At 52.5% G+C, this 19,694-nt stretch overlaps 2 protein-coding genes across 7 annotated transcripts; both read left to right on the top strand.

The window, feature by feature from the left end:
- The first annotated feature begins 2,440 nt into the window (after window positions 1-2,440).
- On the top strand, window positions 2,441-4,651 carry S100A14 (S100 calcium binding protein A14). Of its 2 annotated transcripts, none has more exons than XM_042254161.2 (4): window positions 2,441-2,544; window positions 2,963-3,070; window positions 3,509-3,655; window positions 3,878-4,651. In XM_042254161.2, the coding sequence occupies exons 2-4, from the start codon at window positions 3,041-3,043 to the stop codon at window positions 4,013-4,015; spliced, it is 315 nt and encodes a 104-aa protein (XP_042110095.1). In that variant the 5' UTR covers window positions 2,441-2,544; window positions 2,963-3,040; the 3' UTR covers window positions 4,016-4,651. The 2 variants fall into 2 exon arrangements, with proteins under 2 accessions (XP_042110095.1, XP_004022958.1); XM_004022909.4 differs by lacking the exon at window positions 2,441-2,544 and adding an exon at window positions 2,561-2,586.
- Window positions 4,652-5,221: 570 nt separating this feature from the next.
- S100A16 (S100 calcium binding protein A16) lies at window positions 5,222-12,213 on the top strand. Of its 5 annotated transcripts, none has more exons than XM_012181919.5 (3): window positions 5,222-5,490; window positions 11,008-11,185; window positions 11,475-12,213. In XM_012181919.5, the coding sequence occupies exons 2-3, from the start codon at window positions 11,033-11,035 to the stop codon at window positions 11,631-11,633; spliced, it is 312 nt and encodes a 103-aa protein (XP_012037309.1). In that variant the 5' UTR covers window positions 5,222-5,490; window positions 11,008-11,032; the 3' UTR covers window positions 11,634-12,213. The 5 variants fall into 5 exon arrangements, with proteins under 5 accessions (XP_012037309.1, XP_004002579.1, XP_060258188.1 ...); XM_004002530.5 differs by lacking the exon at window positions 5,222-5,490 and adding an exon at window positions 5,711-5,862; XM_060402205.1 differs by lacking the exon at window positions 5,222-5,490 and adding an exon at window positions 6,024-6,090.
- Window positions 12,214-19,694: the final 7,481 nt, after the last annotated feature.

The raw sequence follows: 19,694 nt of genomic DNA, 5'->3' as shown, positions 1-19,694 counted from the left end.
AGACTTTGGAGAGGTTAAGTCACAAAGACAAGAATAGATGGAACTGGAACTTCCCTGGTGGAGTGGCCGCGTTTCCAATGTGGAGAAATTGGGTTTCATCTCTGGTCGGGGGACTAGATCCCGTATGCTGTTAACTAAAGATCCTGCACAGTGAAGGTCGAAGAGCCCGTGTACCACAACTAAGACCCGGTGCAGCCAAATAAATAATAATAATAAAAAAAGAATAGATGAAACTGGGTTGAAATTCCAGAGCCTCTGTGATGAACTGGGATCCTCTCAGTGGACCCTGTTATCCTTGGCTGGAGAGGCATGCGGTTTATACTATCCGCCACCAGAGGGAGCAGGGGTGGGGCAACTCAGCAGGTGCTGCCTTCCGGGGCCTGGCACCGCCTTACTGTCAGGCGGCTACCATTTGAGGCCGCTGAGTCCAGAGGAACGTTTAGTCTAAGACAGTCTCCTCATCACACATCAGAAAAGGGTCCTAGATTGAGATTTGCCCTGTAAGTACCCCTGGACAGAGAAACCTCAGAGGCAACCCCAGGCTGGGACTCTGAGGGTCCATTTGAGACATTCCAGAGTGGTTCCTCCAAGACAGATACCCGAAGAGGGACGCCCAGACTGAGCTATTAGAGACCTCGGCTGAGGCGCTCTTGGAGAAACACTGCGATTGAAATACCCTCAGAGGGGTCCCCAGACTGAGACCCCTTCAGAAGAATTCTCAGAATAAGACACTTTGGGGATTTCCCCGGTGGTCCAGTGGCTAAGACTCTACCTTCCAATGCAGGGGATGTGGGTTCAGCCCCTGGTTGGGGAACTAAGGTCCCACATACCTCGGAGTGCGGCCACAAAAAAAGAATAAGACACTTCCAGAAGGGTCCTCTCATTGAGACACAGACACCCCTGTGTGTTTAGTCACTCAGTCACGTCCAACTCTTTGCTACCCCATGGACTGTAGCCCGCCAAGGCTCCTCTGTCCGTGAGAATCTGCAGCCAAGAATACTGGAGTGGGTTGATCCTCCAGGGGATCTTCCCAACCCAGGGAATGAACCCAGGTCTCCCGCATTGCAGTCAGATTCTTTACTGTCTGAGCCACCAAGTGAAAGTGACATCGCTCAGTCGAGTCCGACTCTGTGTGACCCCATGGACGGCAGCCCACCAGGCTCCCCCGTCCCTGGGATTCTCCAGGCAAGAGTACTGGAGTGGGTTGCCATTTCCTTCTCCAATGCATGAAAGTGAAAAGTGCAAGTGACGTCGCTCAGTCGAGTCCGACTCTGTGTGACCCCATGGACGGCAGCCCACCAGGCTCCTCCGACCATGGGATTTTCCAGGCAAGAGTGCTGGAGTGGGGTGCCGTTGCCTTCTCCGCGAGCCACCAGGGAAGCCCATAAACACTGGAGTGGGTAGCCTATCCCTTCTCCAGGGGATCTTCCTAACCCAGGAATTGAACCAGGGTCTCCTGCATTGTAGGCAGATTCTTTACCAGCTGAGCTACCAGGGAAGCCCAACTGAGGGCAAAAGTACAGAGGAACGCTGGAAGGAGACCAGGGAGGGACACTGAGAGGTATGCCTGGATCTCAGAGGCCACCCTGACTCCCCTGCCTTCTTCCTTCCCGTCGGCTGAGGAGGGCCCTTGGGGTTGGGCTGAGTCCCCCCACCTCAAACTCCTGTCCAGGCTCCCTGGATGTTGTCGTGGGTGCTGGATTGTGTGTTTAGGGGAAGGGGGTTGCAATGCAGTGTCTGGTCAGGGAAGACATGGAATTCTGAGGGAGGGAGGAGTAGCTAGCCCAACCAGTTTGGAGAGGTTGTTAGCTGACAGATAGCCTGTGTGCTCGCTGCTCCGGGAACTGAAAGGAAGTCCCGGACAACCCTCAGTCGGCTCCCTCCTCCAGGCTGTGCTTCTTTGGCCCCTTCCTCCCGGCCCAAGTCTCTTCCCTCAGGACTGGGGAAGGCTGGGGTCTGGGACCTCGGCAGGCTTGAGTGTCACTATCTAAATTGGCCTTGAGGGGAAAGGAGTGTGTGCGTGTGTGTGTGTGTGTGTGTGTGTGTGTGAGACACATTAAAGAACAGAGAGATCCCCTGGGGACATCTTTCAAGCCACGTGTCTTTCATTCCCTCTAGGCCACAAAACCCGCCCTGACCAGCCTCTGCTTCTCCTTTCCTGGTGGTTGACTGAGAGCCTCTCAGAGCCCCTCTGCCTCTCTGTCTTACTTTTCCTCCAGGCCTTTCCTCCCAAGCTTCACGCCACTGTGTTTCCAAGTCTTCTTTCTCTCCCTCAGCAGCCTCTCCTCCCCTTTCTTCCCTGGACTCTGCCTGCTGGTCTGGGGCCAGGGGGATCCCAGACCCAGCTTCTACGCGATTCCCTCCTCTTGGCCAGGACGGGGCGGGCTCCCGGAACTGTGGCCAATGGAGGTGGGGCCCTAGGGGGTGGAGCCCCTGGTGCAGGCTCGGTCCAGGCGGCGGCTAGAGCTGGGTGGCCCAGCTAGAGCTGGGAGGCCCAGCCCCCTGCCTCCCCTCCCTCCGCCCAGGTATAAGAGCTGAGCTCAGGTGAGCTGGCTCCTTCAGTCCTGTCTCAGCCGCTGCCAGCGGGTAAGGAGACCCAGGGCTTTTCACCCAAACGGACTGAACCAGGTTCAGAGGGCATGCTTAGCTTATCCTAGCTTAGTCTGGTTGGGGAAGGTCTGGGGGACCAGGCCCTGGAGGCTGGGCTGGGCTGTGTGTGTGTGTGTGTGTGTGTGTGTGTGTGTATACAGAGCAGGGGTGGGGGGCTAAGGAGAGGCCTCTAGATAGTAGGCCTAGGGGCTGTGACCTTCGCTCCTGGAGCCTGGGCAGGGAAGGGCTTATGCGGTGTTGGCTCTGACCCCCTGGGTGAGGCACAGAATATCTGGGGTGCAGCCAAAGGGGATAGTTGAGCAAGAAATGCTGAGTTTTCCCCTTAGCTCAGCCGCCCCTCTCCTCTGAGCAGATCATGAGCCATCAGCTCCTCTGGGGCCAGCTGTAGGACAACAAAACTCTCACCACAGGACCAAGCGCATTGAGCATCATGGGACAGTGTCGGTCAGCCAACGCTGAGGTGGGCCCATTCATTCCTGACCTTTCTATTCCCGCTCCTCTCCTTCACCCTGAGGGTCTGTGTCCCCCGCTGACTTCTGTCCCCTCGCCTTGGCCTTGCTCTGCACTCCAGACCCTGCCTGTGAGACCTGAACCTCCTCTCTGGTGCCCACACAGGGTGATGAAGATGGGCCCCCCTGAAGAGGATGCTTGGGCCTCATGCTAGGGCCTGCCCTGCCTGGAGGCTGGGGAGGAGGTGGGGAGGAAGCCTTGCCCAACCCATGGCTCAGGGCAGAGGACAGTGGGGGCAAAGGGTGCTGGATGCTGGGCTTTGGGGTGGGCAAGGGCCCGTGGGCCCGTCAGCTGTCTTGCTCTGTGGGCTCTGTCCGGCTCCTGGGGCAGCAGGCTGTCGTAGGGTGGGGGAGGCCTCCCTAACATGGGTGATGTCCCTTGGCCCCAGGATGCCCAGGAACTCAGTGATGTGGAGAAGGCCATTGAGACCCTGATCAAGAATTTCCACCAGTATTCGGTGGAGGGTGGGAAGGAGACGCTGACTCCCTCCGAGCTCCGGGACCTGGTCACCCAGCAGCTGCCCCACCTCATGCCGGTACTGAGAGAGTGAACCCTGCCCCAGGCAGTACCCTGACTTCCCAAGCAAGTGCTCCAAGACCCCACCCACGCTGCCACAGCCCCTGGCACTGGCAACCCCTAGCCCTTCCCCTGTCAATGCCAGGCAGGCTCAGGTCCTGCTTCCTGCCCCTGGGCAGGGTGGGGTGGGAAGATTGGAAGGTACTGCCTGTCTGAGCTGTGGTGTCTTCCCTCCTTGCAGAACAACTGTGGGCTGGAAGAGAAAATCTCCAACTTGGGCAACTGTAACGACTCTAAACTGGAGTTCGGGAGCTTCTGGGAGCTGATTGGAGAAGCAGCCAAGAGTGTGAAGCTGGAGAACACTGTCCAGGGGAGCTGAAAGCCTTCCCCTGGAATTCTGGATGGGTCGGGTGGGATGCTGGGGAAAGGGCACCTTAAGCACCTCTCTCCACCACCCTCACACTATTCCCCAGCCCCACCTGCTCCACCTCTGCAGGGTTCAGGTTCATAATGGCCCTTCTGGGACCTCTGTGTACTTCATCCCTGTGGGGCGTATGGGTCCAGGGGTCCCCCCCAAGGGGAGGCTCGGGGAGCCGCTGGGGCCAGGGACATATGTGGAAGGCTGCTGGAGGGTTGAGGATGGTGCAAGGGCCACGTCATTTAGTAGTGGGGAAGGGCAGAGAGGAGCCGAGCTGTGGGAAATGATTTGGAGGGTGTGGCAATAGGGATGGACATTTGGTACTAAGAAGGGTCTCTATGAAACTACCCCTCCTAATCTCTTCCCCAACCCAAACTGTCCAGTGCTTTCCCTCCCTGTCCTCAGTTCTGCCTCAGCCTCTTCTCAGGACCCTGTCTCCCTGGCTTAGGGCAGGGGAAGAGAGAGAGAGCAGGCTCAGGGAGAGGCTGAGGATGGTGACTTTGGGGGGTGAGAGAACCAGCTGGGCGCTTGGGCATTTACAGGATGATGGTTGTTTTGTATCATTTGATTAATAAAAAAAAATGGAAAAAAATGAAAGATGTTGTCTTGATTGGTCTGCCTCCCATCCCAAGGGTCCATGGGTAAGAAGGAGTTGGGGTGAGTGGGGGTGAATGGCAGAGTCGTTGGTGGCGCGGAGGTGCAGTGGTCGGCAGTGGAAGTGACTGGGGGCCTCACACTCTCCCGTGGATTGGGGTTGAGGGCACCAGGCCTGAAAGGTGGGAGACCTGGTCCTTTCTGAGGGACAAGCTGTCCTTTGCCAGTGGCCTGGCCCTCTGGCAGGAGAGCGGGGCATGTCTGCACACGTGGGGAAAAGGATGTGAACCCCGGTGTGCTGGGGCCTGCATGACTAGCGGCAAGGGAGCCGTGAGGCTGAGAAACAGGCTGACCGACCTGGGGTTGAATCTCAGCTTTGCTGCTTACTATCTTTGGAACTTGGGGGCATCATCTCAGAGTATCAGTTTCCTCATCTGTGAAATGAGATCGGACATGTGATGTAGCTACTCACCAGAGAGGCTGACGCACAGTGAGAGCCCAGGGAGCTGAAGTCGCTGGATGGGGGATGGGGCCCTCCTGGAGTCAGCTTTTGCCTCTGGGACATCCATGGCCAGTTTCCTATGGCATTTCAGGGAAAGGGACGGAGGGGTCCTTTTCAGAAGAATTCTCTGTTGCACTTGAGGTCCTAGGGATGTGTGCATTGAATGGGGAAGATGAGGAGCCACACTCTGGGTCCTTCTGACTGGAGCTGACAGAAATGGGCATTACTCTTGAAATCCCAAACCGTCATAAATACTTTCTGTGGCCAGCCAGGCTGGCCTGGAATGCTAACTGAACTTGTCTGTTAGGGGCCGCTGAAACTGGACTCCCAGTGACCCCAGGTGAGTAGGGCAGGTGACTGTCCTTCCCTTCCTTTCTCAAAGTTGTAAATTCTGCTCGGAGCCTGTGGGACGAGGAGGGTGGGGTGGGGGAGCGCCACCTCCACCACTCCCTCTGGGCTGGGGGCGGAAGGGTGTTAAAAAAGGTGTGTATCCCTTTAACAAGGGCCCAACCCCAGGGCCCAGTTGAGAGGGAGTTCAGTGACTACCTCCCCACTGAGCCAGCTCCGCCGGGCAGGGCCAGGAGGGAGTGGGACAGAATCTGGGAGTGCAGCGGGGAGGAGTCCTGGCTGGGCTGAGCGCGGGGAGCTGCTTGGCAGTGCCAGAGCCCAGGCCCCAGAGCCCCGCAGGAGAGGAAGTGGACCGAGAAGGCAGGTGAGCACCTCAGGCCCGTCCTGGGAGGTCTGGGGCTGCCGGAGGGGCCCCCCGCAGGCTTGGGAGGCCGGAACAAGGGGCGGTGAAGGGGGCCTGAGGAAGGGGGCCCTGCAAAGACTGAGCAGGAAGGTTTCGTTAATTGTTAACCTTCCCCCAAAGCCAGTTTGGGAATGGAGCTTTCTAGTGGGGTCGGGGGCTGGAGAGGCCTTCAGAGGAGTGGATGCCGTGGTGAGACCCCCTTCCCCAGCCCAGCAGCTGCCTGGGGTCCTCTCCCTGGGTTGGGCCGCCGGGTAAAGCGTTGAGGAGCTTCACTCCGATTTTCTCTTCACAGTTCAGGGCAGATGTGTGTTGGTGGGGGTTGGGGAGTAGCCAGACCCTGGACACAGACAGGCCTCGCTGGGCTCTGAGGCCTGTGTCCTGGAACAGGTGATGAAGTCCAGGAGGAGCCAGGAAGGGCCCAGGGGGTCTGAGAGCAGCCTGAGGAGGGGAGGCAGCACCTGGGTGGCCTCTCTGTACCTCTGACTCCAGCAGGTCCCAGACGGTGGCCCCATGTTCTCTGGGAGCTCTTCCTTGGGAGGGGCCCGTGAGACCAGGAGAAACCTGGGTGAGGCCCCCTGGAGCCCGAGTTGTAGGAGAGGAACTGGGAAACTGGGCAGCTTCTCCCCTACCTCAGGACCCAGGCAGGTTCTGGCTTGACTTGCTTTGCTCGGTGGAGCCACCGGCCCTATGGAGCATTCCCCTGCCCTGCCCTGCCCAGGAGGGTGGCGGTGAGGGCAGGGATGCTGGGAGATGGAGCCCTGGAGTGCTGGGGAGCAGGGCTCGCACTTTCCCCTTCAACTAGAGAGGCGCCGCAGGCTGGGTGTTGGTGAGGCCAAGTGCAGCAGTGTGCGTGTGTCCACAGCAAGCTCCTCCAGCGTAACTTGTCTGGAAAAAAAATTCAGATGAACAGGTTTCTTCCTCCAGCTACACACTCTGAAAGGTTTGGAAGGTAGATGGGTCACCCAAGCAGAGAGGATCAGAAATGGCAGAATTCCTTGCTTATTATGATTGTGTATATTTGTGTGTTAGATGCTGTGAGTTCTGTGAGGGTGAGGAGGGGTGAGGCAGGGACACTTGTTTGAGACATTAGCTTCTGGGACCGGGAAAAGAGCTAGAGGAGGGGGCGCAGAGAGTGGAGTTGTAGAGGCTGGAGAAGTCGTTCGGAACAGCCTTGCATACAGAGCAAAGCATTACCAGCCTGGTGTTAGAGTTTGCCTTCCCGTGCTTTGCAGACAGCTGGGGCAAATGAGTGAATTAAGAAAGAAATGAAGAAGTGAATGAATGAGTAAGCAAATGAATGGTGGGTGCAGGAGTGAGGTCAATGGAAGGGCTGCAGAGAATGCCAAATTTAGGCTTGAGGGTGGACTAAGCTCCAGAGGGGAGATGACCAGGAGGGATAGGAGTCTAGGGACATATCCCAATACTTGGGAACAATTTAAGACTCAAGAAGCATGTGTGGAGTGGGGAAGAAATGGTGAGTTTTAGAGGGTGTGCGGTCCATGTGGAAAGGGACTGGGGAGTTAAAGAGATGAGGGGGTGAAGAAGAGGCCCTTGGAGGGGTGGGGCCCAGCACCTGGGGGTGAGAGGGTGGGGCTGGAGTGACTGAGACCCAGGAAGGTGGTGTCAGGGCAATTTGAGCTTTTGGAGAAGTCAGCAAGCTGGGCTGAGGTGGGCGGGGTGGGGGTGGGGGCCTCTTGGTTGCTCAATGATGAATCAGCCAAGGTGCAGACAGTGAGAACTTTGCCGGCAGGTTGGGGGCTCCAGCTGAGAGAGTCCTTCGGAGGATGAGTCCTTCGGAGGATGAGTCCTTCTATTCCTGCTCTTTTGGAAGGCTGTAGAATACTGTCCACCTCCTCCATCACTCTCAGGACAGGATCTGCTTAGAGGAAAGTCAATGCAGGAGTTACCTCCTGCCCCGCCCTTCCCAGGGAGGGGATGAGGAGAAGGCCCACCACCTCCCTTCCCCCCAGCCCCTTGTCTGGGGACCCACTGGCCTGGCTAGGTGGAGGACTGGGTAGGCAGGAGGGGCAGGTGACCTTGGCATGGGTGTAGTGAGGAAGCCTGTCTCCTGGCCCCCAGGGGAGGGAGGTGTGATGACACCTGACTATTAGCCTCTGATATCTTTCCTTCAGAAAAACTTCAGAAGAGCATTTTTTAACTTGGGAGTTGCCCGGTTGACTAGAAGGTGGGGTGGGGAGTTTTGGGAAGCCTGGAATCTGAAGCCCACCTCTCTGGGTGACTGTGTGCTTGACAGTAGGTGCTGAGATGTCTCCTGGGAGCTCACCAATGCCTTGCCAGGTAGAGGCTGAGACATGGTAAAAAGGAAGGGCAGGACTGGGCTTCAAGAAGGCAGGTGGTGGGAGGGGAGTGGGTGACCAGTGGGGAGAAGGACAGAGGCACATTGCCCCCAAACCCATCTCTTTCCCTTTGCTCTCCTTGTTTTTTTAAAATTGTTTCTTTAGTTACTTATGGTTGCACTGGGTCTTTGTCGATGTGCATGGGCTTTCTCTAGCTGGGGTGAGTGCAACGACTCTCTAGTCGCGCCATTCAGGTTTCCCCTTGTGGGGGCTTCTCTTGCTACAGAGCACAGGCTGTAGGCAGGAGAGCTTTAGCAGTTGTGGCTCTCAGGCTCTGGAGCATGCAGGCTCAGGAGTTGTGTTCCCTGGGCTTAGTTGTTCTGCTCCAGGTGGAATCTTCTTGGAACAGTGATCGAACCCATGTCACTGGTGGGCAGATTCTCATCCATCCTCCCACCAGGGGAGTCCCTCCCTTTCCTATTCTTATTTCCCACAGGATTCCTCATTTGGGGAACAAGGTCTGGGATGGGTAAAGTCGAGGGTTCTCTGAACTTTCTCCCACTCCCAAGGTTAGTTGGGAGTAGTTGATAAAATTCTTGCTGACATGAGTGCAGCTTCAAGAATCCTCAGGAATACTGGTCGGAGGCCTGGGCCATTCCCCATCCAGGGGCAGGAAGGCAGACGGTTCATGGACTGAAATACTTTTGTCTTCATTTGTGAATGTTAGAGCATTTGTATGAAAGTCTCACAAAGGTGTAAACATTGAACCACACAATAAAACACAATAAATAAAGAGGACTTCCCTGGTGGCTCAGATAGAAAAGAATCTGCCTGCAGTGCAGGAGACCTGGGTCAGGAAGATCCCCTGGAGAAGGGAATGTCGACCCACTCCAGTATTCTTACCTGGAGAATTCCATGGACAGAGGAGCCTGGCAGGCTATATATAGTCTATGGGGGTTGCAAAGAGTCGCACACAATTGAGCCACTAACACTTTCACTTTTCACTTTCACTGGAAAAAGAGTGTGGTTTCCTGTAGTTCTGGTTCCATATTTCATCCTTCTGGCCACAGGCCAGATGGTCAGATGGATGAGGCAGGGGAGAGAAGGGGAGAATTCCTGGTTAGAGTCGCCTCAGCCTGACCCCTCTCCCTCTCAACTCTCCTTCCTTCCTGCATCCTGGCTTTGTCCTGCTGAATCTCACCCTTCCTTTAGAAGAAGTTTCATAGAAGAGACATCTTAGAAGGGTGGTCAGGGACCTTGGCTACCTGGTATCAGGGCTGGAAGGAGGTGGAATATTTATAGAACCTCTACCTTGAGCAAGGCATTGACCAGGTCATGTGGGCGAGGGGAGATGCAGAGATGGTTGTATATCTTGGATATTTAAAAGTGGTCCCAAAGTCTCCGTGTCCTACTGTTTGGTTCTGGAAACGCAATGGCTGCATATAAGAAACACCATCCTTGCTTCAAGGAATGTCTGGTGTCTGAGGAGAGAAGATCCTGGAAGAGATTGCAGCCACACTAGCTAGTGGGCCCAGCCGACAGCGGCTGAGAGTCTGTGGGAGTCAGGGGAGGAGGGTACTGATGGCAAGGGCCAGGGCAACCTCCCCCAGGAGGCGTGGTTTGGGCAGGCTTCAGCTAGGTGGAGAGGTCAGGGTAAAGGGCCCAGGAAGAGGGATGGAGGGCCAAGAGGGGTTAGAGAGCAGGTGGCAGGGGTGGGAGCTGTGGTGGGCCGGGGAAGCAGACCTCCCTTCCAAAGCGAACCACGGGATGCCCCGATAACGGTGTCCGCCGTCCAGAGCCAGGACCAACGGGCAAGGCGGCTGCAACTCATCCTTGGGCTTGGGGGTGGGAGGGAAGGCTCATTTGCCAGGGTTCACTTGGGGGGGCTCCGGGCATGGGTGGTGACTCACAGAGTAGATCCGCCTGCTCCCCTCATATCCTGTTATTCTGTTGGCTGTATCCGCTTGGAATGTGAGTGCCTTTTGTCCTGGGGCGAGGGGGTGACGTGTGTAGCCTCTGGCTGGCTGCGGAGGCTCCATCTCCAGCTGTCTCCAGCTGGGGCAGGACCAGGCCTGGCTCCTCCTTAGGTAATAGTGGGGGCGGGGTGGTCCTTGGATCCTATTGTATATTTCGAGGTGGGTATGAGGGACGTTAGGCTAGCCGGGGGTGGCTGCGGTCCTGCACAAAGCCTGACCTGGTGGATCAGGATATTGTTTAACCAGAGAAGGACAGCTGCGGCCTGAGACCCTGAACGTACTGTCCTGGAGCCCAGGTGAAGAGTTAGGGAGATCCTAGGTCCAAGTCTCCTGCTTTGAGGCCTGGGGCCAGGACTCAGGCCACCTGGGGGATGGGGGACATGGCTCCTGCCCCTCCCCAGCCCCCGTGGCCCATCCTATCAGTTTCTAGCTGCTACTTGCTCCCGGGACAGGGACCCTGGATAGGCCGAGTATGGAGAGGGAGGAGGGATGGGTGCTGGCACTCTCTGTCTTCCCACGGATCCTCTCTTCTCTCTGGGGCTCTGACAAGCCCAGTGCCTGGGGCTGGGGAGGAGCCTGGAAGACCTGCTGAGGCGGTTGAGCTGGAGATCACCTGGATGAGAGGAGACACATAGTTCTCATTCCAGGCCCACCTCCACCCTGGGTTCTTGGGTTCTCCTTTCCCTGCCTCCTCCCAAGGTCTGGGGTCTGGCTGGCCAGCATGGGGGTCCAGGCGCCCAGGGGGTGGGACCAGCGGGAGGACAGGGGCTGGAAGACCTAGGCAGAGATGTGGTCTGTGAGCTGTCCTCTCTTCCCCTCATCCTGACGACCAGGCCCTGTGAGGCGTGAGGCAGTGAGATGGCGGACTCCTACACGGAGCTAGAGAAGGCGGTGGTCGTCCTGGTGGAAAACTTCTACAAATACGTCTCCAAGCACAGCCTGGTCAAGAACAAGATCAGCAAGAGCAGCTTCCGGAAGATGCTTCAGAAAGAGCTCAACCATATGCTGACGGTGAGGTTCCTCCCACCCAAGGGCCAGGCCCTCCTCAGCCACCAAAGCCCTGTCCCCTCTGGGTGACCTTCCTGACCGCTTTCTCTGTCCTTTCGGAGTTCCCCCCAAAACCAGGGTCTCAACCCCACGCAGACCTCTGTCTTCAGTGTGCCCAGGCCTGAGCCAGTGAGGGCTCTGTTCCCATTTCCCAAAGGCAGCAGCAGCCCAGGCCTGGGGTCCTGCCTGGGGTCCTGCCTGGGGCCGCTGTAGAGCTGCCAGTCAACACTGCTGATCCTTGACTCTCCCCCAGGACACGGGGAACCGGAAGGCTGCTGACAAGCTCATCCAGGACCTGGATGCCAACCACGACGGACGCATCAGCTTTGACGAGTACTGGACCTTGATAGGCGGCATCACTAGTCCTATCGCCAACCTTATTCGCCAGCAGGAGCAGCAGAACAGCAGCTAGAGGCCCTCCCGCCGTCCCTCCCCCCCATGCCAGTCCTAGGCTCCCTCCTCTGCCCACCCAGGCAGGCCCCGTCCTCCCCTCTCCCTCTAGACCCTCTTCGGACCACAGCTGAACAGGGTAAGGGGAAACGTCAGGGCCCCTTTGTGAGTGTCTCAGGCTGGGGGTGCCTCCCTGTGGGTCTCAGTCCCTGGAGCCAGCGGACCCTGGGGCCCCTCTGTGACAATGCTGTATGGGGACCCAAGAGTCTCCCTTCCTGTTCAGTCCATCTACCCTTCTGACTTCCTCTGTTCCTGCCTGATTCCGGGCCTCTCCTGACCTCAGAGGTCAGCTTGCTGCTTCAGGTCTCCGGGGTTCCTGGCAGCACCAGCAAGGACTTCTCTCTCCCTCTCCCCTCAGCCCCTCTGCTGGGTACAGGAGACTTCCAGGGATTGTCCTCCAGCTGCCTCTGCATCTGGGAACAGGGTCGAGCCCCCTCCCTCCTCTGCAGCCGCTGAAATGGGAAAAAGGCTGGATCTAGAGTTTTCCTCCCCCTCACCCAGTCCCTTGGTCATGTTTATTAAAGCCTTTCCACGCCTTGGAACCTCCTTGTGCTTTGGTGATCTTTGCCACGGGCCCTAAGGCAAGGGAGCAACTAGGGGGAGTCTCCTGAGAAACCCCAAGGGCAGAGGAAGAAAGAAGGACTCTGGGACCCTGCAGGCGCTGTCAGCAATAGGCCAGCAACTTCTTCCCTCCTCCTTGAAGGGCCAAGGTCACATGTCATTACCTCTGGGCCTCTTAGCCCAAACTCAACTCACATTCAACTTCTGGGCCCACAGTGCATCCCGTTTAGCTCTCAGTGCAGTTCCAGGAGAGGGGGCCGCAGCTCTCATGTTGAATCATGAGTAGGACTGAGATACTGAAGTCTCACCAATAGATGATTCTCGTACACAGAGAAGTCTACGGGATGAGGAAGTGGGGTGCAAAGAAAGAGGGCTGTTGGAGGCCAGAGTTAGGTGTTGCACCTGATGTGGGGGACAATGACAGCTTCTGTGTTTCTTCTCTGCCATGGAAAGACGGCACATGCCCCCAGGAGAAATAGGGCAGGAGGGCCAGCCTGTAGGGCTCTGGATCAGTGGTTTTCAACTCCAGGAAGTGTACCCCAAGGTTTAAGGTTTTTCAAAAGATGCACCGTCATAAACAGTTTCATAGTTTTATTGGAATCCATTATAGATCCTCAACCTTCTAAAAGTGACCTGCCTCAGTATGAGCTTGTGGTCAAACTATATGTTTAATATGGTGCCATTTGTCTATTTGTTTACTTGGTTTCTTCTTTTTTTTGCTTTTTGTTACTTTTTTTTGGTGTCATCAGTTCAGTTCAATTTAGTCACTCGGTTGTGTGTGACTGACTCCTTGCGACCCCATGGACTGCAGCACGCCAGGCCTCTCTGTCCATCACCAGCTCCCGGAGCTTGCTCAAACTCACGTCCATTGAGTCGGCGTTGCCATCCAACCATCTCATCTTCTGTCGTCCCTTTCTCCTCCTGCCTTCAGTCTTTCCCAGCATCAGGGTCTTTTTTTCAATGAGTCAGTTTTTTTGCATCAGGTGGCCAAAGTATTTGATGTCAAGGAATATTTGCTTGTTACAATGTCCTGAGGATGTCTCCCTAAGTTTTCTTCTATGAGTTTTATAGTTTCAGGTCTATGTTTAGGTTCCCATTTGAGTTAATTTTTGTATATGGTGTAAGGTAAGGGTCCAGATTCATGCCTTTGTATATGAATATCCAGTTTTCCTAACACCATTTGTTGAAGAGACTATCACTTTCCCATTGTGTGGTGTTGATATCCTTATTGAAAATCATTCAGTCAAATATATGAGGGTGTAGTTTTGGGCTCTCCATTCTGGCCCATTGGCCTGTATGTCTGTCTTTTTGCCTGTTCATACTGTTTGGATTGCTGTAGCTTTGTAATGTGTTTTGAAATCAGGATGTGTGAGGCCTCCAGCTTTATTCTTCTTTCTCAAGATTGTTTTGATTACTTGGGGTCTTTTGAGATTCCATATGAATTTTAGGATAGTTTTTTTCTATTTCTGAAAAAAATGCCATTGGATAGGGATTTCATTTAATCTCTAGGTCACTTTGGATAGTATGAACATTAAACTATGCTAAGTCTTCCAATGCATGAATTTGGGATGTCTTTCCCTTTATTTGTGACTTCCTTAATTTCTTTTAGCAATCTTTTATAGTTTTCTGTGTTCAAGGCTTTTGCCAAAGACTTGATGTGGCAGTTCCTTAAAGCCTAAGGTGTGCAGATGCCATGAAAGATCCCGGGGGCAACTCAGAATCGAGCTCCCTTCACTGTCCCTGGTCTGTGCCTGGAGACCAGCACTTTACCCATCAAGCGCTTAGAACAGCAGGTGGGAAATGAGCAGGTGTGTGACCCCAGTTAGCAGCTTATTTTTAGAGGGTTCTAAGTGTAACCCTAGAGCACTGGAGATGACGCTGAGTTCAGTGGAGGTCAGAGAAACTTACCAACAGTCACTGCTTGGGCTCCAGGGCCTGGAGCCAGAGAGGCCCCAAAGGAACAAAAGCAGCCACTTTGAGGTCAGGCAGCTCGGCTGGAGGCCTCCCTGGGGAGTGCTGGGGCCAGCAAAGGGCCAGGCTTTCTCTCTCACCCAGGAGGCAGGGACCAGATGGCCTGAGCAGGGCCTGAGCAGAGCAGGGGGATGGGGCCCAGAAACAGGCTCCTGTGGGGGTCCCACAGTGGAGCTGAGAAGGGTCCCTCTGTCTGGGGTCTCACACTGGCCTGGCCTAGTGTCTAAACTATTGGGACTAAGGGGGTGGGTACCCAATAAATTATGCCCATCAAACCCATGTATCTCCAAGGCTTGTCTTTCTACAGGGTGAGAACCTGGCTTATCTTGCCACATTAGGGTAAGAACCCTAAAACCACCTGGATCAGCTTTTGTATTTCCTATACATTTTGGTTTTCCGTTCCATTTCTATTCCTAGTAAAGTCCCTTTCAGAAAACAAAACAGTCCTGTCTGTAAGTCCAGCGTTAAAAGTTTTAAAAAACTTTTCTCATCCAAGGCTGTTGTGGTCCTCCTGGCAGCCCTATGAGACGGGAATCATAATCCACGTTTTACAGGTGAAGATATCGAGGCTCAGAGAAGTGACGTGACTTACAGACACGCTACTGATCTGACCAGTGGACCTGCGCTCAGGCCCCTGCTATTACTAACTGTGTGGACTGCCCGAAGGGCAGAGGCTCTGGTCTGTATCTTGGCCCCAGTGGTTATGAAGCATTTCAGCCCCTTACAGGCCCTGGATGGTGGTTGTGGTTGCTTCTGCTGAGGACACATTCATTTATTTATTCATTTACTCATTCAGAGCATAGTACTTTGGGGTCTTCCCTGGTCCAGTTGTTAAGAATTCGAGCTTCCACTGGTAGGAGTGTAAGGAGCGTGTGTTCCATCCCGGCAGTGCGGCCAAAAAAATAAGTAAAAATTTAAAAAAATGAATATAGTACTTATATGTGCCAGGCACAGTAGATAGTGCAGTAAAAAGAGAAGGAAAAATACGTTTCCTGATTTTATGGGACTTTCAGTTTACAGAAGACAACAAATAACCATGCAATCACACAAACAAGTGGATGATTACAAACTGAGGTCAACTGCCAAGGGATCATATTTACAGCAAAAAAATTTTTTTTTTCCTGCATCAGGCCTCTTGTGGGATCTTGGTTCCTGGATCAGGGATCAAACCTGGGTCATGATAATGAAAGCACTGAGTCCTAAACACTGGACCATAGGGAATTCCAAACACTAGACCATAGGGAATTCCAAACACTGGACGACCATAGGGAATTCCAAACACTGGACCATAGGGAATTCCAAACACTGGACCACTAGGGAATTCCCTATAGTATTTTTAAACAAAGAAACCTGATTTAGTCTGGGAGTGGGGGGTGTCCTTGTGGAAGTGACCCTTGAGATTTAAAAGATAAGCAAAAGTTATTCAGGCAAGGGGAAGATTGTGAAAGTAAAGTTGAGGGGAAGAAGTGCTACCCAAATAGAAAGACCATCATATGCAAAGTTTCTGTGACAGGAAGCTCCTTTTTACTGAGGGAAAGTGAGTGTGGCTAAAGCCCAATAACAAGATGAGGCTGGAGAGGTCCCTAAGGGGCATGTTAAGGATTGACAGACACGGAATGGTTTTTTTCAGCAATGTGAGCATGTGTGTGCGTGTGTGTGCGCGCGTGCGTGGGTGCGCGTGTGTTCAAACTTGGATGTGTGATGCGCTCAGATTTGCATTTTGAAAATGTTCACTTATTTTGCCACATGGAAAAGATTAAGAGAGGGGGTAAAGTAGGGGCAGGGAGACCAGTGAAGAGATATTTGAACAAATAATAGTTAATTGTTACTGAGTACTTACTCTATACGAGGTTTCTCTGGTGGCTCTCTGGTTTTTTCCAGTGAAGGACAAGGAAGCCTGGCATGCTGCAGTCCATGGGGTCACAAAGTGTCAGACACAAATGAATGACTGAACAACAAGGGGTGACTGGGTGGTTAAGAATCCATCTGCCTAATGCAGGAGATGTGGGTTTGATCCCTGGGTCAGAAAGATCCCCTGGAGAATGAAACAGCAGCTAATTCCCCTACTTTTGCTGGGAAATCCCATGGACAAAGGAACCTGGTGGGCTGCATTCCATAGCATTGCAAAGAGTTGGATCAGACACGACTTAGCAACTAAACAAACAAACGTACTCTATACAGGCACTGTTCTGAGTGTTTCACACATATTAAAACCCTAATCCCCAATTCCCAGAACCCAGTGAAGTAAGTACTTCTGTTATCCCCGTTTGATAGGTGAGGAAACCGAGGCACAGAGAAGTTGCATAACTTACCAGAGATCATACAACTGATAAGCGGTGGGACCCAGGCAGTCCGATTTGGGAGCTTCGGCTCTCAGCTACAGTTGTCTCCTGAACTCCGGTGGAGAGAGTGAGCGTGCAGGCTCAATTACCCCAGTCAGCATGTACTTGTTTAGTGCTCACTACCTGCTGGCCCGTATTCTATCTCTGGGGAGCTTGGAGTCTAGTCAGGTGGAGATACATGAGCAGCAAGCAAACAAGGAAATCATATGGTGTGTAAAGGAGAATAAAACAGAGATAAAGGACAGTGAGTTGTGGGGAGATGGGTGGTGGGGAGATGTGAGAAGCAGATGCATCTGTGAGAGATTTAGGGGGTAAAATCATCAGGTCTTGATGGACTGGACATAATGGACCGGGAAGAGGCAGGTGTCCAGGAGACCGATATTTCTGACTTGTGAAACCAGATGGATGGTGGTGCCATTTATCGCCACAGGGAAAACTGGAGGAGGCCTAGATTTGGGGGAGTAGGTGTGTGGATATAGCAGGTTTAGTTTTATGTAGTAATGTCAAAGGAGTCGTTGGATATACATATCCAGAGTTCAGAGGACAGGGCTGGATTGGCAGGTTGAGGAGCTGAAACATATAGACGGAAACCTAAGCATTGGGCATGGATGAGCTTGCAAGGGATAGAGAGTGAAATGAGAAGAGAAGAGGTTCTGTCTAAAGAGCATCTGCAATTCTGACACCAATTCCAATTTTAGAGTGTGAGTTTTCCCCCCACGTCACCAAGCAGGGTGTCCTAAACTCAGCTCAATTCTGACACTTTTATCTACCAGGAGACAGCATCAGACCCACCAGTTAAGGGTTCAGTCCTACAAAACGCGCCCCCAAACCCCCCCACTTCAGTTACCAATCGAAAGTCTGCCTATAAAGAGAGGTTTTCACAACCCCTTCTTTCAGTACTAGAGCACAGTTGTCTTCCCCAGATAGTCCCGTGGCATCTCCGTCCTCTACTTAAGGTCTTTGGTCAAATGTCACTCTCTCAGTAGAGCCTTCCTGATCACTTTAGCTAAAATTGAACCCCCCCACAGGCTGGTATACCCTATCCGCACTTCCTGCTTTGTCTTTCCTCATGGCACTCACGACCTCTAAAATTCCACGTGTTTTCACTTTTTCTTCATTGTGTATTGCAAGCACCACAAGGGAAGATTTCATTGTCTCACTTGTTCACTGCAGTGTCCCCCAGTGCCTAGCACATAGTAAGTACTTAATATTTGTTGGGTTTTCCCAGGTGGCTCAGTGGTAAAGAACCTGCCTGCCAATGCAGGAGACGCAAGAGACTGGGTTCAATTCCTGGGTTGGGAAGATCTCCTGGAGAAGGAAATGGCAACCCACTCCAGTATTCTTTTTTTTTTTTACTTTACAATATTGTGTTGGTTTTGCCATACATCAACATGAATCTGCCACAGGTATACACGTGTTCCCCCTCCTGAACCCCCCTCCCTCCTCCCTCCCCGTACCATCCCTCTGGGTCATCCCAGTGCACCAGCCCCGAGCATCCTGTCTCATGCATCGAACCTGGACTGGCGATTCGCTTCACATATGATATTATACATGTTTCAATGCCATTCTCCCAAATCATCCTACCCTCTCCCTTTTCCACAGAGTCCAAAAAATTGTTCTATACATCTGTGTCTCTTTTGCTGTATCTCATATACAGGGTTATCATTATCACCTTTCTAAATTCCATATATATGTGTTAGTATACTGCATTGGTGTTTTTCTTTCTGGCTTGCTTCACTCTGTATAATAGGCTCCAGTTTCATCCACCTCATTAGAACTGATTTGAATGTATTCTTTTTAATGGCGAGTAATACTCCACTGTGTATATGTACCATCGGTTTCTTATCCACTCGTCTGCTGATGGACATCTAAGTTGCTTCCATGTCCCACTCTCCAGTATTCTTGCTTGGGAAATCCCATGGACAGAGGAGCCTGGCGGGCTATAGTCCACGGGGTCACAAGGAGTCGGATACAACTGAGCACGTGCGCGCGCACACACACACACACACACACAGAATATTTGTTGAACAAGTGAACTTCCATGTGGATGACTCACAGTACATGAAACTGACCAAGTCCAACAGGAAACTCTTGGTTCTCCCTGGTGATGCATGTCCTCAACCCCACCTCCCATGTTAATGGTGCTATCATCTGCACATGCTCAAGTCAAATCCAGAAGTCTTCCTGGGTTCTTCCTTACATCTTACTCACCATACCTAATTGATAGGCAAGTTCTTTTATTTAAAAATAAATCTCAAAATATTTACTTCTTTCTCTTTCTCTCTATAATGCCCTTCCCATCACCTCATTAATTTTTTAATTAAAAAAAAAAAGCTTTTGGCCATGTGACATGCAGGATCTTAGTTCCTTGACCAGGGATCGAAGCCATGCCCCATGCAGTAAAAGCACAGAGTCTTAACCACTGAACCACCACCCTTCCTATCACTTCAAAGCCATCACTATCTCCCTGTCACGGCAAGGGCCAGTCTTCTCTGCTTCCCACAAATCCTGCTTCAATTCATTCTTGAAATAACTGCCAAGGTCATCTTTTCTCCTTCTAAAGGAATGCCCATGACCCATATCCATCAGTAGCAGCAACAAGAACAATAAATTAAGCAGCAAGTTACAGAGAAGAAAGAAAAAAATTAATCACTATCCCACTGTCCAGAAATAAGCATTAACCATTTGTTGAATACCATTTGGCGCTCTCTCCATCAGTACAGACAGCTAGAAAGACTGATAGATAGATTACAGAATAAAAAGTTACAAAAATGGGAACACAGTACAGGTTATTTATAATAAAAGAAGCTATTTTAAGTTTTGCTTGTAGATAAAAGGGACAAGTAGCAGAGGGAAAATGAACAAATTAGTGAATTTCAGGTAAGTTATTTTTCATCATAAGAAATATTAACGTGTAAAAGAGTCAGAGATAAAAAACCAATTGCTCATCACCTACCAGAAGGATGAGGAAAACAGTATATTTATGCTTCCTTACATTTCCCCTCTCCCAATCTACCGATTGCTGAGAGTTATATTAGCTAATTTTAAAATGTTGACATATACCATATTTACATTCTGTTTTTGTAACCACGATTTCCAAGGCAAGTTTAGTTTTAGTTCTATGAATTCAGCACTCACAAACAGACCTT

This window comes from Ovis aries, chromosome 1 (assembly GCF_016772045.2).
Source record: "Ovis aries strain OAR_USU_Benz2616 breed Rambouillet chromosome 1, ARS-UI_Ramb_v3.0, whole genome shotgun sequence".
In the NCBI taxonomy this organism is placed as follows: domain Eukaryota; kingdom Metazoa; phylum Chordata; class Mammalia; order Artiodactyla; family Bovidae; genus Ovis; species Ovis aries.
The sequence above is the reverse complement of the archived record's forward strand: the minus strand, read 5'-3'. Positions and strand labels throughout refer to the sequence as shown.

What these genes read in the sequence shown, in the direction of transcription:
- S100A14 (XM_042254161.2), top strand. Translation starts at nt 3,041, where the DNA reads ATGGGACAGTGTCGGTCAGCCAACGCTGAG. An exon ending in GTCGGTCAGCCAACGCTGAG is followed by an intron (nt 3,071 to 3,508) that starts GTGGGCCCATTC and finishes CCTTGGCCCCAG; the next exon opens with GATGCCCAGGAACTCAGTGA. An exon ending in AGCTGCCCCACCTCATGCCG is followed by an intron (nt 3,656 to 3,877) that starts GTACTGAGAGAG and finishes CCCTCCTTGCAG; the next exon opens with AACAACTGTGGGCTGGAAGA.
- S100A16 (XM_012181919.5), top strand. Translation starts at nt 11,033, where the DNA reads ATGGCGGACTCCTACACGGAGCTAGAGAAGGCGGTGGTCGTCCTGGTG. An exon ending in AGCTCAACCATATGCTGACG is followed by an intron (nt 11,186 to 11,474) that starts GTGAGGTTCCTC and finishes ACTCTCCCCCAG; the next exon opens with GACACGGGGAACCGGAAGGC.